Source organism: Tursiops truncatus, chromosome 1 (genome assembly GCF_011762595.2).
Source record: "Tursiops truncatus isolate mTurTru1 chromosome 1, mTurTru1.mat.Y, whole genome shotgun sequence".
In the NCBI taxonomy this organism is placed as follows: Eukaryota; Metazoa; Chordata; class Mammalia; order Artiodactyla; family Delphinidae; genus Tursiops; species Tursiops truncatus.
In genome coordinates, this window is record NC_047034.1 from 66,233,817 (window position 1) to 66,249,318 (window position 15,502).

The following is a 15,502-nucleotide window of genomic DNA, read 5'->3' on the forward strand; positions in this document are numbered from 1 at the left end:
TTCTGCTGTTCCCAGTTCTAGCTTTTGCTATAGTCAGGCCATTCTGGTCCTCATCCCTGATTCCCTTCTTCTGCTCCCCTCTACCTACCTCCTCTGCTCCAATTATCATCTCATCCTAGAATCTTTTCTTGTCTATTGTAAGCCTTAATAGTCTCCTTCTTTTCACAATTTCTAAAGCATTTACATTTCTGGGGTTCATTCTTTCTGAACTTCTTTACCTGTCCAGTTTATTATACTTGTAACTTCAAATCTTCTGTCCCTTTGTTTCCATAAGTAGGCTATTATTTTTGTCAGACCACACATCTTGTTTTGAGGGTCAAAAATTATGGCTACCGTACTTAGAGCCATACCACAAAGTTTAGCCCTTACTTTGTATAATTTGTTGTTTTCCTTCTGATTACTTTGTCTTCCCAAACTAGGCTCTTAGTTCCTTCCAAATAAAGACTACATATTTTACTTCGTCTAAATTTATCTCACAATGCCTAGTATAAGGGCTAAATAAACATTGGCTAGTTGACTGATTGAGTCATTGATTATTGTTCCCAGAACAATACAGAATTTACCTGTACCCAACGGCCCCATCATAGACAGAATCGTTCAGATAAATGATGGAGCCTCCTGGTAGTACAAACTGCTGTCCAGCTGGAGCATTATAAGACACCAAGCCATCTGCCAAAGGAAACACAGACGTGTCAGTGCCTTTGGGAAGGAGATGCACCTGCTGCTCAGAACAACTATCCCAGGGAACTACCTGAGGCTTCAAGACTGCAATCTTGAGCAATGTGTCCACCTAGGACTCAATCTGGGCACACAGGGAGTACTCCTCAGCAGCAGTCAGCAAAGTGACTTGGAATGCAGTATGCCAGGTGTGGGGCACCAAGTCCTGGGTGGATGAATAATATTCCTTTCTTTACTCTAACCAAAAGGGATCACTTCTTGGTGATTAGTAATTCCAGTGAAATTCTTGGTGAAAGTAATTCCTCTTTCTGATTTGATTGCCTTTATTTCCCAGGGGCCGGGGTTTTTAATAAGGTCTACACGCTCTCTCTAGAGACCTACCTAGCCAGACACAGCCATAAAGCTCCACCCTCATGCACACATTCATGGAGTGATCAGTGACTGGGATAAAGCGGACAAATCTGGCCACAATGGGTGGCTCCAAGTCCTTTAGGAAAATGTCATAGGGGTTACTATTTCCATCCAGCACCTGAGAAGAGATAAAAGAAAGAGTGAGAAGATGCTATGAAGTTATGCTGACCCTTCTTCATTCCCCAAGTCATAATCTCTTTGATGGAACCTCTCCTTTTAATTCAAGGAGCAGAATGTATCCACTCAGCAGCCTTGATATCCCTATGTGTGCCCCCCACCCCACCCTCCTTCATCTTGGGTCACACATTTACAAGGGCATCCCAGGTCTGCAGACACACATACCTACATAGACAACCTGTGTACTTCCTCTTCTAGCCCAAGTCAAAATATGGTCCCAGACATCCCAGGGTCTGAATGTGTCTTCTTCTCACCTGTTTCCCATGCCGGTTCCGCCAAGAGATCCAGCGAGTGCCATCCCGACTGTAATTGATCTTGTACATGGGGGCAAACTCAATGCCATGGCCCCCTGCATGGCGCCCCTGGGTCCCCACCAGAGTGATAAAGTGCAGGGTGTGCAAGTCAATCTGAAGAAACTCCTTCAGGTCATCAGGTTCCACTGGAATCTCAGGACACCAGGCTCCGTCCCCTTCTTCTGAGTCCAGCCTTGGTTGACGAGGGTTGGGGGTAGAGGAAGGAACCACGAAACCACAGAGTTATTTACCAGTCCCCAGCAAGCAGCTGCCCAGTGCTGAAGAGAGACAGCAGGCTGGGAGTCCAGTCCAGATGGACTTTTTGGGCTCTCCCTACCAGTCTGACTGTCACCACAGTACCCACTTGTGGTCAGTTCCCTCTTCCTGGGGCACCATGAAACCCAGAAAGACAGTCACCACCAGGGAGCTAGAAGCCTTCAGATGACATGGAGCCTTTATTTCCCATCCTGATTTAGTGATCTCAAGGGAGGTCCCATGCAGTGAAACCCTTCCTACCCTCTATTCCCCACTGAGTTATTTTACCACCCTCACCCCCAGCCCCCATTTTCAGTCTCAGCATAACAAGGCTAACCACTCCTTGCCTGGATATCAAGTTATAAGAGTGGGGAGGGAGGAATCATAAGACCTGCAGTGTGGGTTGTGTAATGTAGTGGAATTTTAACCAGCAGGGTGAGCATGGCAGCTCAGCAAAAAGCCATGGAAACCTATGGTGAAAGTGAGGGGTAAGAGTATGTCAGGGAATAGTAAATAATCCGGTTTCATTTTACTACCTCCAGGCTGAGCTACCCACAAACAAAACTGTGAAATCATTATAAGGCTTATTTTGGGACCCTCTTACCCCTTTCCCTCTTCCCTGGAATGTGCCTTCTCTCACAGATGGCACCTGCTCATTGTTGCTCCCTTCCAACCCCACCAAACATCACTCTAATCTTGCATACACTAAGACAGAAATCATGGAGAAGGTTTACAGGGTTGCTTTTCCTATGGATGATTCCATTTTAACAGAAATCAATGCTTTACACCAAAAGAACTAGATTCCAGGAAGAAGGTTACTTCTTAACAAGCTGAATAGTTTTTGACAATAATTTTTGACAAGCAATAGTTTATTGCTTTAAAGGACCCCCGATATTAGACCACAAGAAACCCAACATACTCTGTTTATGGATGAGGGTGGCCCTTCTATGTGAGGTATCCTTGAGAGGAGGGAAGAATTTGTTGGATGCCTCAATGTCTATTTAAGGCCTTGATGCCTTGCACTGTGATTGATGTTTCACAAACACCCACTGAGAAGAGGGCCATGTCTCCTAACTCTCAGTGACCTACCTAATCTGCACTTTTTCATAGGTACCACTGTAGTCCACTTCCTGCAGTAGCTCATGGTGAGACCGTAAGATAAAGAAAGTGCACTGCATATCAATAAGCCGATCTGCTGTGGGTGGTGTGGCTCTAGGGCCCCTGTGGTTAGGGTGAGGTTGCTAGACCAGCACGTGCTGCCGGGCCCCAAATTCTCTACCTGAAAACATGCAGAGCAGGTCCACTTTGATGTCCTTCCCCCATTCCCACCAGCTCCCACCAAGTACCACGCTTCTTCCTTAGACCTTGAGTCAGTAATTCTGTCCAACCCAGAACTCGGGTGTTCTTGAGGCATCCATTCTCACCTTCCATATTTGGCAGCTGTGGACTCTGACCATTGACTGGAAGCTGTGATGTCTTCATCTGGAATGTGGCCTCCCGACATGCCCAGAGGATAGCGGCATATGGCTAAACCAAGAGAAACCAAAGAGAAGAGAGAGGAAATCCTTTTATTTTATTTTCAGAGACCCCCAGCTAGAATGCAATTGATTATTAGACAGGAAAGAGGGACTAGGCCCCTCTATGACCCCAGTTTGACCGCTATGACTCTCTCAGCCTTTTCTTCCTGGCCCTGCCTCCAAACTTATTAGTGTTCAATTTTCCAAGCATTTGAACCTCAGCTAACTTTATCTTTTGGTCCAAACTCTGACAATACTGTTATGTGCTGATTTATTCTTTTATTTGGTAATAACTCTATGGCCCATCCCCATTTCCTTATTAGCAGACATGCATTGCTAATCAGTTTCCCAACAGTGGTGAGCCGTCCTCATAATCACTAGGTACCTTTTATGATCCATAGCATTTTCTTTTCCTAGATAGCTGATTTCATGAAACTATGGAGCAGAGCTAAAAAAAACCCTCTCCTATAAAGGTACTGAACACTCAGCTTTGGCCCCCATTGGTACCATGTTTTAGACTCTGGCTAAAAATAATAACCTCTGGAATTGGACTTCCTCCTCCATCCAAGATAGAGTAATAAAGACCAGATTTATTCTCCTGGGTGAAACAACCAGAAAACAGGAATAGTATATGAAAAATTGGATTTCAACATAATGAATATCAGACAACAAAGGGCAGCAATCCCTGAGAGACAGGAAACAAAGAAGATGAAGCCTACAACTGCAAAAGCTTACTTCCATGAGAGAACGTCCAGGCTGTAGCACAGTGAGTGAAAACTCCGGCAGAGGCTGGAGAATTCCCTGAGCTCAGAAGACAAAGGTAAGAGTCTGTAGAGGTCAAGGGGACTAGAGCTCTCAGGACATAGGATTGCCAATAAAATACAGGATCCCTGGCTAAATTTAAATAACAATGAATAATTTTTTAGTACAGATATGTCCCATGCCAAAAAAAAAAATAATAATACCAGCCTTTAAGAGAAGCAGAGAGATAGAACCTATAATAAGAAAAATAAATAAATCACTTGAAACTGATTCAGAATTAATATAGAAGTTAAATTAGAAAAGAAGAACACCAAAATAATTATAACTGTGTTGCATATGTTCAGAAATATAAGGGGAGCTATAGAGGATAGAGAAAAGAGGTAAGTCAAATTTCTAGAGATAAAACTTGAATGTGTGAGATGAAATACACTGTATGGGATTAAAAGCAGATTACATATTGGAGGAAAAAAAATAGGAACATAAAGACAACTATAGAAACTATCCAAAATGAAACAATGAACGAAAAGAGAATCAGTCAATAAATCAATAAACAAAAAGCAGAACATTAGTAAGATGTGAAACAATTTCAAACATCTAGATATACATGTAAATGGATACCTTGAAAAAGAGGAGGGAGAAAGACAGAAAATTATTTGAATAAAACATGGTGGGCTTCCCTGGTGGCGCAGTGGTTGAGAGTCCGCCTGCTGACGCAGGGGACGCGGGTTCGTGCCCCGGTCCGGGAGGATCCCACATGTCGCGGAGCGGCTGGGCCCGTGAGCCATGGCCGCTGGGCCTGCACGTCCGGAGCCTGTGCTCCGCAACGGGAGAGGCCACAGCAGTGAGAGGCCCGCGTACCACAAAAAAAAAAAAAAAAAAAAAAAAATGGTGGAAAATTGTTTTAATTTGATGAAAATTATAAACCCAAGAAACTTAACAACCTGAAGCACAAGAAACATGAAGAAAACGACACTACAGTATATCATAATCCAATTGCTTAGAGCAGATAATAAAGAGAAAATTTTAAAACCATCTAGAGGAAAAGGACACATTATGCACCGAGGACCAAAGATAAAGACGACAGCAAATTTCCCAAAATGGCAATTACATGGTAAATATATAAGATGATTTTTAATGTTATTTATATCTGTAAGTGGTAATTGGCTACTTAAACAAAAATAACAACATATTGTGGTGTTTACAACATACACAAAAGTAAAATGCATGACAACGATAGCATAAAGGCTTAAAGGGAAAAATGGAAGTTATCTTGTTGAAAGGTTCTTATACTCTATGTGAAGTGGTATAATGTCATTTGAAGATAGACTTTAGCTAAAGATGTATACTGCAAACGCTAAAGCAAGCACAAAAATAATATTTTTTAAAAGACTTATAGCTAATAAGTCAAGAAAAGATAAAACAGAATCATAAAAATTCAATTAATTGAAAAGAAGGCAGAAGAAAAGGAAACAAAGAGCACAGGACAAATATAAAACAAATAGCAAGAATATAGATTTTAAGTTAATCATATAAATACTCCCATTAAATATAAATGGTCTACATACCTTAATTAGAAAGTAGAGATTGTCAGACTGGATTTTTTTAAAAAAGCAAGTTTAAACTACACATGGTGTATGAGAAACACACTTTAAATATAAAAACACAGATAAGTCACAAGAAAATATGGAAAAAAACATACTACAAAAACTTAATCAAATGAAAGGCGAAGTGGTTATATTAATACCAGACACAAAAAATTTCAAGACAAGGAATAAAGATGGGATTTCACAGTGATACAGGGGCTAGTTCATCAAGAATACAGGACAGTCCTAAATACTTATGTATCTAATAACAGAGTTTCACAACAAATGAAGCAAAAAAAAAATACAAAATAATGGACAAATCCACAATTATAGCTGGAGATTTCAATTATTCCTCAACTAACTTCTTTCCAAAGAAGACATATAGAAGGCCAACAGGTACATGAAAAGAGCTTAACATCACTAATCATCAAGGAAATGCATATCAAAACCACAGCAAGATAGCACACATCTGTTAGAACGGCTATTATCAAAAAGATCAGAAATTACAAGTATTGGCAAGGATGCGTAGAAAAGGGAATGCTTGTGCACTGTTGGTGGAAATGTAGGTTGGTGCAGTGACCATGGAAAATGATATGGAGGTTCCTCAAAAAATTAAAAATAGAATTACCATGTAATCCAGCAATTCCACTTCTGGGTATTTATCTGAAGAAAATGAAAACACTACTCAAAATGATATATGCACCCCCATGTTTACTGCAGCATTATTTACAATAGCTAAGTTATGGAACATCCTAAGTGTCCATTGATGGATGAATGGATAAAGAAGATGTGATATATATACACATACATACCATATATATGGTTTATTTAACCATAAAAAAGAATGAAATCTTGCCATTTGTGACCACATGGATGGATCTTGAGGGCATTGTGCTAAGTGAAATAAGTCAGACAGAGAAAGACAAATATCATATGATTTCACTTATATGTGGAATCTAAAAAAAAAAAACCAAAAAAAAAAAAAAAAAAGCTCATATATACAGAGAACAGATTGGTTGAGCCAAATGGGTATAGGGGATCAAAAGGGACAAACTTCCAGTTACAAAATAAGTAAGTCACAGGGATGCAATGTACAGCATGGGACTTAATAATCTGTATCGCATATTTGAAAGTTACAAAGAGAGTAGATTTTAAAAGTTCTCATCACAAGAAAAAATTATTTTTGTAACTATGTATGGTGATAGATGTTAACTTAGACTTATTATGGTGACCATATCTCAATATATACAAATATAGGATCAATATGTTATATACCTGAAACTAGTACACTGTTATATGTCAATTATAACTCAATTTTAAAAATTATATTGGAATTTCCAGATAAAGCAATAAGGCAAGGAAAAAAATAGTAAAAGGCACCCATATCGGAAAGGAAGACATAAAACTGCCTTTAATTGCAGATAACAGTATCAGTTATGTAAGAAATCAGATGAAATCTACAAAAAAGCTACTACTAGAACTAAAAGATGAGTTTAATAAGGTTTCAGGACATAAGATCAATATACAACAATCAGCTGTGTTTCTATAAACTAGCAGTGAACAATTACAAGTTACAGTAGCATCAAAAATTACAAAATACTTAAGGATAAACAAGACAAAAAATGTGAAAGCCCTGTGTACTAAAAACTACCCAACACTGCAAAAAGAAATTAAAGATCTAAATAAGTGGAGATAATATACTACAAGTTCATGGGCCAAAAGAATCAATACTATTAAGATGTCCATTCTACCCAATCAAAGTCTCAGCAGGCATTTTTGTATAAACGAACAAATTGATTCTAAAAATCATATGGAAGAGCAAAGATCCCAGAATAGTCAAAACAACTTTGAAAAAGAAGATCAAAGAGGAAGAACTAACATCAGATTTTAAAACATTATAAAACTACAGAAATCAAGACAGTGGGATGTTGGTATAAGATAAACAAACATACCGAAGAAACAGGAGAAAGTCCAGAAGTAGACCCATATATCTATACACTGATTCTGTCCTGCAGCCACTCACTCCTAGGCATTTGTCCAAAAGAAATAAAAGTGTAAGTCCATACAAAGGCTTAGGAGTGTCCTTAACAGCTTTATTTGTAACAGACAATGCAAATTGGGAAACAATCATATGTCATCAACAGGTAAATGGATAAACAAATTGCGATATATCCGTGCAGTGAAATGCTACTCAGCAGGACTGGGATTAGAACGAAGCAAGTGAGGTGTTTAGGGTGCAAAATACAAGGAGGTGCCCACTCCCAGGGTCATGGAAGTCCCAGTGCTGCCTTTGCAGGATCCCGAGGGTGAGCACCAGCTTGCACTTTGCACCCTAGGCACCTCCCTTGCCTCACCCTAGTCCCATCTCTGCTACTCAGTAATAAAAAATAATGCTCTATTGATACATGCTACAACACAGATAAATTTCAAAATAATTGTGCTGAGGGATAGAAGAGCATGAACCAGGCAAAAAGAGTATATACCGTATGCGTCCATTTATATTGTATATTATACAATTCTAGAAAATGAAAACAAGTCAATCTACAGTGACAGAAAGTAGACCAGTGATTACCTAGGGAAGGAAGGAGTGGGCAGAAGGAATTACAAGAGGACACAAAGAAACTTTTGACAGTGACGAATATGGTCTTAATCTTGATTATGGTGATGATTTCACAGGTTTATACACATGTCAAAACAGATCAAATTGTGCTGCTTTTTTTTTTTTTTTTTTGCGGTACGCGGGCCTCTCACTGTTGTGGCCTCTCCCGTTGCAGAGCACAGGCTCCGGACGCGCAGGCTCAGCGGCCATGGCTCACGGGCCCAGCCGCTCCGCGGCATGTGGGATCTTCCCAGACCGGGGCACGAACCCGTGTCCCCTGCATTGGCAGGTGGACTTTCAACCACTGCGCCACCAGGGAAGCCCAAATTGTGCATTTTTAATGTGTGTAGTTTATTGTATGTCAATTATATGTCAGTGAAGCTGTTTTTCAAAAAGTAACCTCTGGGGTAGAATAATATATTGAGATTTTTATTTGTCTATTTTCACGCCCCTTTCCAAAGCTGATCGCCAAAGCCTTCCTGTTCCTTTGTCCCATGGGAGATTTATGTTTACTGGGCAGAAATAAGAAACTGCTTGAAGACTAATGGCTTCCTGGAAAGCCTGCCCTCATTAAGCGACCGTAGGATGAAGTAGAGGCGGCAGGAAGATGGGTGAGGTTTCCCTAGGCTAGAAGAAGACAAAGGTAGGCAACTTACAGGGCTAACAGGAACCAAGCTCCTTTCCTAGAAGTTCCCTGGAGAGGTAGCAAAACATCAAAGGGAAAATGGTTTCATGTGAGCATCGTGCCCAGGCTTGGCACAGAAACAGCCAAACTGCTGTCCCTGAGGAACATGGAGGGCTTGGAGAATAAGGATATCCACTATAATCATGACAAGCTGAAGGCAAGAAGCCCTTCCGTCCGTATCACACCCAGAAAAGTTCCCGGATTCTTGTCCAACCCTAGGAAAGGGGAGGATGACTCTGAGTCAAGGGCCAGCTGACACTTTAAGAAACAGTATGATTAAGCAAAACCATATACAGGCAGCTTTGACAAGAAACATGGCCATATACCCAACTGAAACTCTTCTATGTTACTGTCCACTGCATTTTCCAAGTCAGATTTGAAAGTATCATTTTGCCTATTCTTGTCAAATACATAATTTCTCCATCAGAGGTGATTGGTTCTGCAGATAATCATTATGCTTGAATCTGGGAGGTTCAGGAATGAAGCATCAGAGTCTCAAAATCTGAAGACTCTGGAACATGAAATTGAAGGGAGGAGTAAGGATGAGGAAATACTAATACAGGATCCCAATGAGGCCAAAATTACCAATGAGTGAGGTCAATGTATGTTTCAAAGTCACAGACAGGGCACTGTCCTCTCTTCTGCTTCATCCCATCAGGCAGCAAAGGCCACGCCCTGACTAAAGGTCTGCTCTGGTCCCCTCCTCAAAGTTTTTCCTACATGTTGTTGCATGTGCTAAGTGTTTTAGTCATTAGCATCAGTGACTTAATGGGCAAGGAGAGGCTTCTGGAGGCCTTTAACCCACCTGCTACATGCCCCAGTCCAGTTTACCAGAGCACCTGCATTGGCATTTAGGACACAAGCCCAGCTACTAATAAAGTAGAACTTTGCCTTCCCTTTGCCACTGTCCCCTGTGTGTATATTTCCCTAGGGACATCCTGGGGAGGGGGCCTGGCTCGCCACGGCAGACATTCCTGGCTCTTTTGGCTATCAGCCATGTCATAGTGCCCCCAGTTGCCATCTTGACCCCTAAAATACAATTCTTCACAATTTGAAAAGTGCTGTCCAACTGCCTACCTCTTTTTCTAAATTTTACAGCACAGGGAATATAGCCAATATTTATAATGACTTTTTAAAAAATAAATTTATTTATTTATTTTTGGCTGCATTGGGTCTTCATTGCTATGCGCGAGCTTTCTCTAGTTGCGGTGAGCAGGGGCTACTCTGCATTGTGGTGCGCGGGCTTCTTGTTGTGGTGGCTTTTCTTGTTGCGGAGGCTTCTCTTGTTGCGGGGCATGGGCTCTAGGTGCGCGGGCTGCAGTAGTTGTGGTGCACGGGCTTAGTTGCTCTGCGGCATGTGGGATCTTCCCGGACCAGGGCTCGAACCCGTGTCCCCTGCATTGCAGGCGGATTCCTAACCACTGCTCCATCAGGGAAGCCCGCCTACCTGTTTTCTACCCACCCAGTAACCCGATGTGGGAGGGAGGGCATGTATTATTATTTTCAAATTGTATATGAGGAAACCAGCTGAAGTCCCATGGCTATTAAACGATAGGGGTTTGACTTAGATCACATCTCTGAGTCCTAACACAAAGTTTGTCCCAGTGCACCAGACTGCCCTGCTCTGGTTTAGCCAAAAGAATGACCTGAGGAAAGCTGTCTCTCCCAAGATGACAGGATGCTGATGGCAGCTCAGCTGATCAGTAAGCGAGCTGCTCTCTGGCACCCTCCATCCCTTCCGAAACCAAAGGTCGTTCCCGAATCCAGTCCAATCTCAACATCACCCACAGCATGATAATCTACTTGTTTGCTTGTTGCTTACTAAATCCATGGTTTTAAAAATATCCTATTGTTATTAATTCATTCACCCAATGATTGGGGGGATCTTTATGGGGTTACAACAGCAAACAAAGCAAAGTGCCTTTCGTCACAGAGTTTACATTCTAGGGTGGGAGAGAAGACAAAAGGCAAATAAAAATTTAGTAGGGGAGGAGATGGTAAATGCTGTGAAGAAAATAAAGTATAGAAAGGGAATAGGTTCTCTTTTAACTAAAGAGATCAGGAAGACCTCTGAGATAAGCTGACTGAGCAGAGAGCTCAGTGAAGGAAGACAGCAAGCCAGGTGACTCCAGAGAGGAACATGCTTCGTGTAAAGGGCACAGGAAATGCAAGGAAAGAGCGTTCTTGGCTGCTGGAGGTACAGCAAGGTCAGTGCACCTGCAGTGGAAAGACTAACCTAAGTTATTATCTAGCACCCTCCCTTTGCAGGCTAATGAACTCATACTCAACTAAAGCAAGCATTTCTGAGGGAGGATAGTACCACTTCCAATAAATTTCTCCTTCCTCTGATTTCTGACATTTTCAACATCTCTGTTATAGCAGTAGGTACAGACTGCTATGTAATATAATTATTTCTGAGTCCTATCTCCCCTACAGATGCCAAACTTTTGGAGGGAAAAATAAAAGGACTGTATCTTGTTTGTTTTTATTTCTTTTATTTCTCATTGCACATCAGGGGAGAGAATAGGTGCTTAAAAAACATTTATCGAGGGCTTCCCTGGTGGTGCACTGGTTAAGAGTCGGCCTGCCGATGCAGGGGATGCGGGTTCGTGCCCCGGTCCGGGAGGATCCCACATGCCGCGGAGCGGCTGGGCCCGTGAGCCATGGCCGCTGAGCCTGTGAGTCTGGAGCCTGTGCTCCGCAACGGGAGAGGCCACAACAGTGAGAGGCCTGCGTACTGGGAAAAAAAAAAAAAAAATTATCGAAAACAGAAGGTAAACCTTTGAGATAGATATAGATCAGGAATAAGAAGAAAGTTGAGTAAAATATAGTCTCCCTACAAAACTCATTCCCTAGCTTTTTCCATTTCAGCCAACTCCATTCTTCCAATGACTTGAGCCAAAGATCTTGAGGCCCATCCTTGACTCCTTTCATACTTCATATCCAGTCCATCAGGTAATAGTAAATCCTATTAGCTACTCTAAAAATATTCCTGTATCCCACCTACCTTTTACAAATATCGTGCTACCAATCTAGGCCAATTCACTGTCCCCTATCACCAAGAAGAGAACAAGAACCTCTTCCCGGCCTGCTTTTGTCCCATGTATCTACTAAAATGAAAATCAGGTCATGTAACTCTTCTGCTCAAAGCACTCCATTAACTTCCCATCTCACTCATAATAAAATTCAAAAACCTTCCACATCATCTGTGCCCTGAGTGTCCTGGACCTCATTTCCACCCTACCCTTCCCGTCAGCCATGCTGGCCTCTTTGCTGTTCTTCTAGAACGCTGTGTGCTTCTTCTCCAGAAATCTGCATTTATTGTTGAAGTATTTAATTTAATAACATAATAACCTTCGTAGGGTGGAGGAAAGAGAATTGGAATACCACATTTCCCTTTTTTTTCCCCACATGTTAACATCTCTACAAATCTGAGTGCCTCTTGCAAGCAAACAGTGAGTCATAGATAGTTTTGTTTTGTTTTTTTCCTTAGAGGCACAGAAAGTAATGATACATCTTAGAGTCAGAAGTTTCTTAAATTCGATGAAATATGGTAAGAATAGCCTCCATTTAGAAGCATTTATCAAGTGCAGGCAACGAGATAAGCATTTTGTCACTCATTATTTCAAGTTTCCCACTTATTACCCATTTTACTGGTAAGAGTTTAAATAACTGCCCAAGACCTTACTAACTCAGATTAGAATCTAACTCTAGAGGCTGTGACCTCACTAAACTATACAACCTCTGAAAATCAAGTGATTTCAAATTCATTCCTGGCTCTACCACTTAAACCAGCGGTCCCCAACATTCTTGGCACCAGGGACCGGTTTGATGGAAGACAATTTTTCCATGGATGAGGGGCAGGGAGGGGGTGGGGCGTGGGGGATATGGGGGAATGGTTCAGGCGGTAATGCGACCAATGGTTCGGGCAGTAATGCGAGCAACGGGGAGCGATGGGGAGCGGCAGATGAAGCTTTGCTCACCCACTGCTCACCCCCTGCTGTGCGGCCCGGTTCCTAACAGGCCACGGACCGGTGCCGGTCCGAGGCTTGGGGGTTGGGGACCCCTGATTTAAACCATGTGGGATCTGAGCAAACTCCACACACCCTCTTTAGATCTCAGTTTCTTCCTGAGGGGAACAAGGGAGTCAGAGGAGACGTCCTCTAAGGCAATGGTTCTCAAAAGCCAGTCCATGGACCAATTACTTTAGGATCTCTTGGGAAGGTTCTAGAATACATATTTAGGAGCCTCGTCTTAGAGATCTGTTTTTGGCATATCTGAAGCTGAGCCCAGGAACCTACATATTTCTAAAGTCTCCCGGGTGATTCTGCTGTGCGGCCACACGGCTCCCAGATCCCTCCCAGCCTGGATCCAGGATGATCCTCTGGGACTCTGCCAGACAACCGGAGAAATCCTCATTCACAGTCCCACTGGGCTTTCATTCCTGGCTATCATGTATCTCTAGTCACTGAGCCATGAATGTAATGAGAACTGCTTCCTGGAACATCTAAAGTAAACTAGAAATGGGGAAGGAGGGTCGCATGGGGTGAATCATGACATTGTTGCAAAGAACTTCCCCACCAAGGCGCTGCTTATCCTGGGAACAGCAACCAAGAAGTTTCAACAGAGATGCTGCTGCTATAACTGCTTCATGGAACATTTCAGTTCCATTACATTTCCCGGGCTCAGGGATCCTTTCTATTTTGTGTTCTAACTAAAGTCTTACAAGAACTTACCCTAGTTAACAGAGAAAGAGGGAGAGAGAGACACCGAGATCCCACATAGGATACTCTCCTGGGTGTAAAGGAGTATCAACTCCCTCCCGAAGGCTCTGTTCTCCTTATCTATCGTTGTGTTAGAGCCACGGTCCTCAAAGTATGCTCCCAGGACCAGCAGCATCACCATCACCCAGGAACGTGGTAGAAATGCAAATTCTCAGTCCCCATCCCAGTCCTACTGGATCAGACACTCTGGGGATGGGGCCCAGCAAAGTATGGTGTCACCAGCCCTCCAGGTGACTCTGATGCACAATCAAGTTTGATAATTAGAGGAACTGGGGGAGAAGATGAGGGTTCAGCTCTCCACATAAAAAAATGCAAATGTGTCAGAGCTCCCCTCTTCCTCATCCCCTCCAGCCCTTCCATCACACCGAAGCATCACACAGAAGGGTTTAAGCCCATTGTGTGTAGACAGCAGAGTGGCAACAACATTGACGAAAACTACAAGGGCTCTCCCTGAGTCAAGAGCAGGGTCTCTGAACCTCTGCCTGGAGATGGATATAGGGTTATTGGAGAGGAGGAATTAAGGATGATAGGTGACATGTTACCTCTGCTAAGAGGCGATCAAGGGGTGGGATGTAAACTTGGCCTCTGAGAATCACTGGGCCCATCAGTAAAACCCACAAATGTATCACCTGCAAATTTCTTAAGTCCAGCTATTTCTCTCCTTCCCCACACCTCCTATGCAGGGCCCAACCTCCACCATCTCACTTGTGGACAACTATAATGCCTTCTAGCTCTTCTTCCTGGTTCCCCTATTGTCCCTTCTCCATATAGTAGCACAGGTGAGCTTCCTAAAGCCTTACCCTAGCATAAACCTTCTAACAGCTTCTCATTCTTCTCAGGATAATGTGGCCTCATCTCGGGACATCCCAGATCTTTGCTCTCTATATCCCAGCACACTGGTCTTATTTCAACTTCACAACGACACAAAGTACCTTCCAGCCTCGAGGTCTCTCTAAACATGATGTACGCTTTGCCTGAAATGTTCTTCCTTTCCCCTCCTTTACCTACTAACTCCTGCTATTCCTCCAGCTCTCAGACCACGCCTCCCTTAGAGAATTCCTCTGAGCCCCCAGCTAAATTAGAAATCTCTGTTAAATGCTTATAACACTCTGCTTTTCCTTTATAGCACCTTTCACACGTGTAGAACAAATAATTGTTTAATTTCAGTCTCCCCACCAAACAGTACATGTTTTGAGGGCAGGATCCTGTCTATCTTTCTCTCTGTTGTCTCTCTAGTTTCTAGTAGGGTGTCTGGCGTTAACTGAGTCCTCAATAAATATCTGTTGAAAAAGTGGTAAAAGGAGAGTTTTATGTTGTTTATTATTACAGAACTTAAAAACAAAGGCCTGGGAAGTTAGAGAAGGATAGCCCCTACTAATGACATTTAACCAGGCAGCAGACATCTGAGACTTCCTTGTAAGCCTGGGCCATTACATATTTTATTGCAACCTATCATGGATTTATTAATGGATTTGTTCATGGATTTATTTAACAAGTATATTTATTTAATGACTATTTGTGTATTTATTTAATAAATAAGTTTCTGCTATGTGTAAGGTACGATTCTGAAGATACAGTAGTGAACAAGATAGAGAAAATCATTTATCTCATGGACCTTACTTTCTGGTAGGGGAGACAGACAAAAGGCAATAGATTTTCAACAATCAAATAGGCAATCAGGGCTTCCCTGGTGGCACAGTGGTTAAGAATCTGCCTGCCAATGCAGGGGACACGGGTTCGAGCTCTGTTCAGGGAAGA

At 42.3% G+C, this 15,502-nt stretch overlaps 1 protein-coding gene across 3 annotated transcripts in view; it reads right to left on the reverse strand.

Annotated features, from left to right (window-relative positions):
- Window positions 1-15,502, reverse strand: part of DDR2 (discoidin domain receptor tyrosine kinase 2) — a 160,750-nt gene that overhangs the window by 34,589 nt on the left and 110,659 nt on the right. For all 3 annotated transcript variants that reach the window (XM_033855804.2, XM_033855797.2, XM_019931981.3), the window contains 4 exons: window positions 3,239-3,341; window positions 1,521-1,752; window positions 1,060-1,207; window positions 564-669 (listed from right to left, as the gene is read on the reverse strand). In XM_033855804.2, the coding sequence (XP_033711695.1) occupies window positions 564-669; window positions 1,060-1,207; window positions 1,521-1,752; window positions 3,239-3,341 (589 nt within the window). The remainder of the gene's footprint in view (window positions 1-563; window positions 670-1,059; window positions 1,208-1,520; window positions 1,753-3,238; window positions 3,342-15,502) is intronic.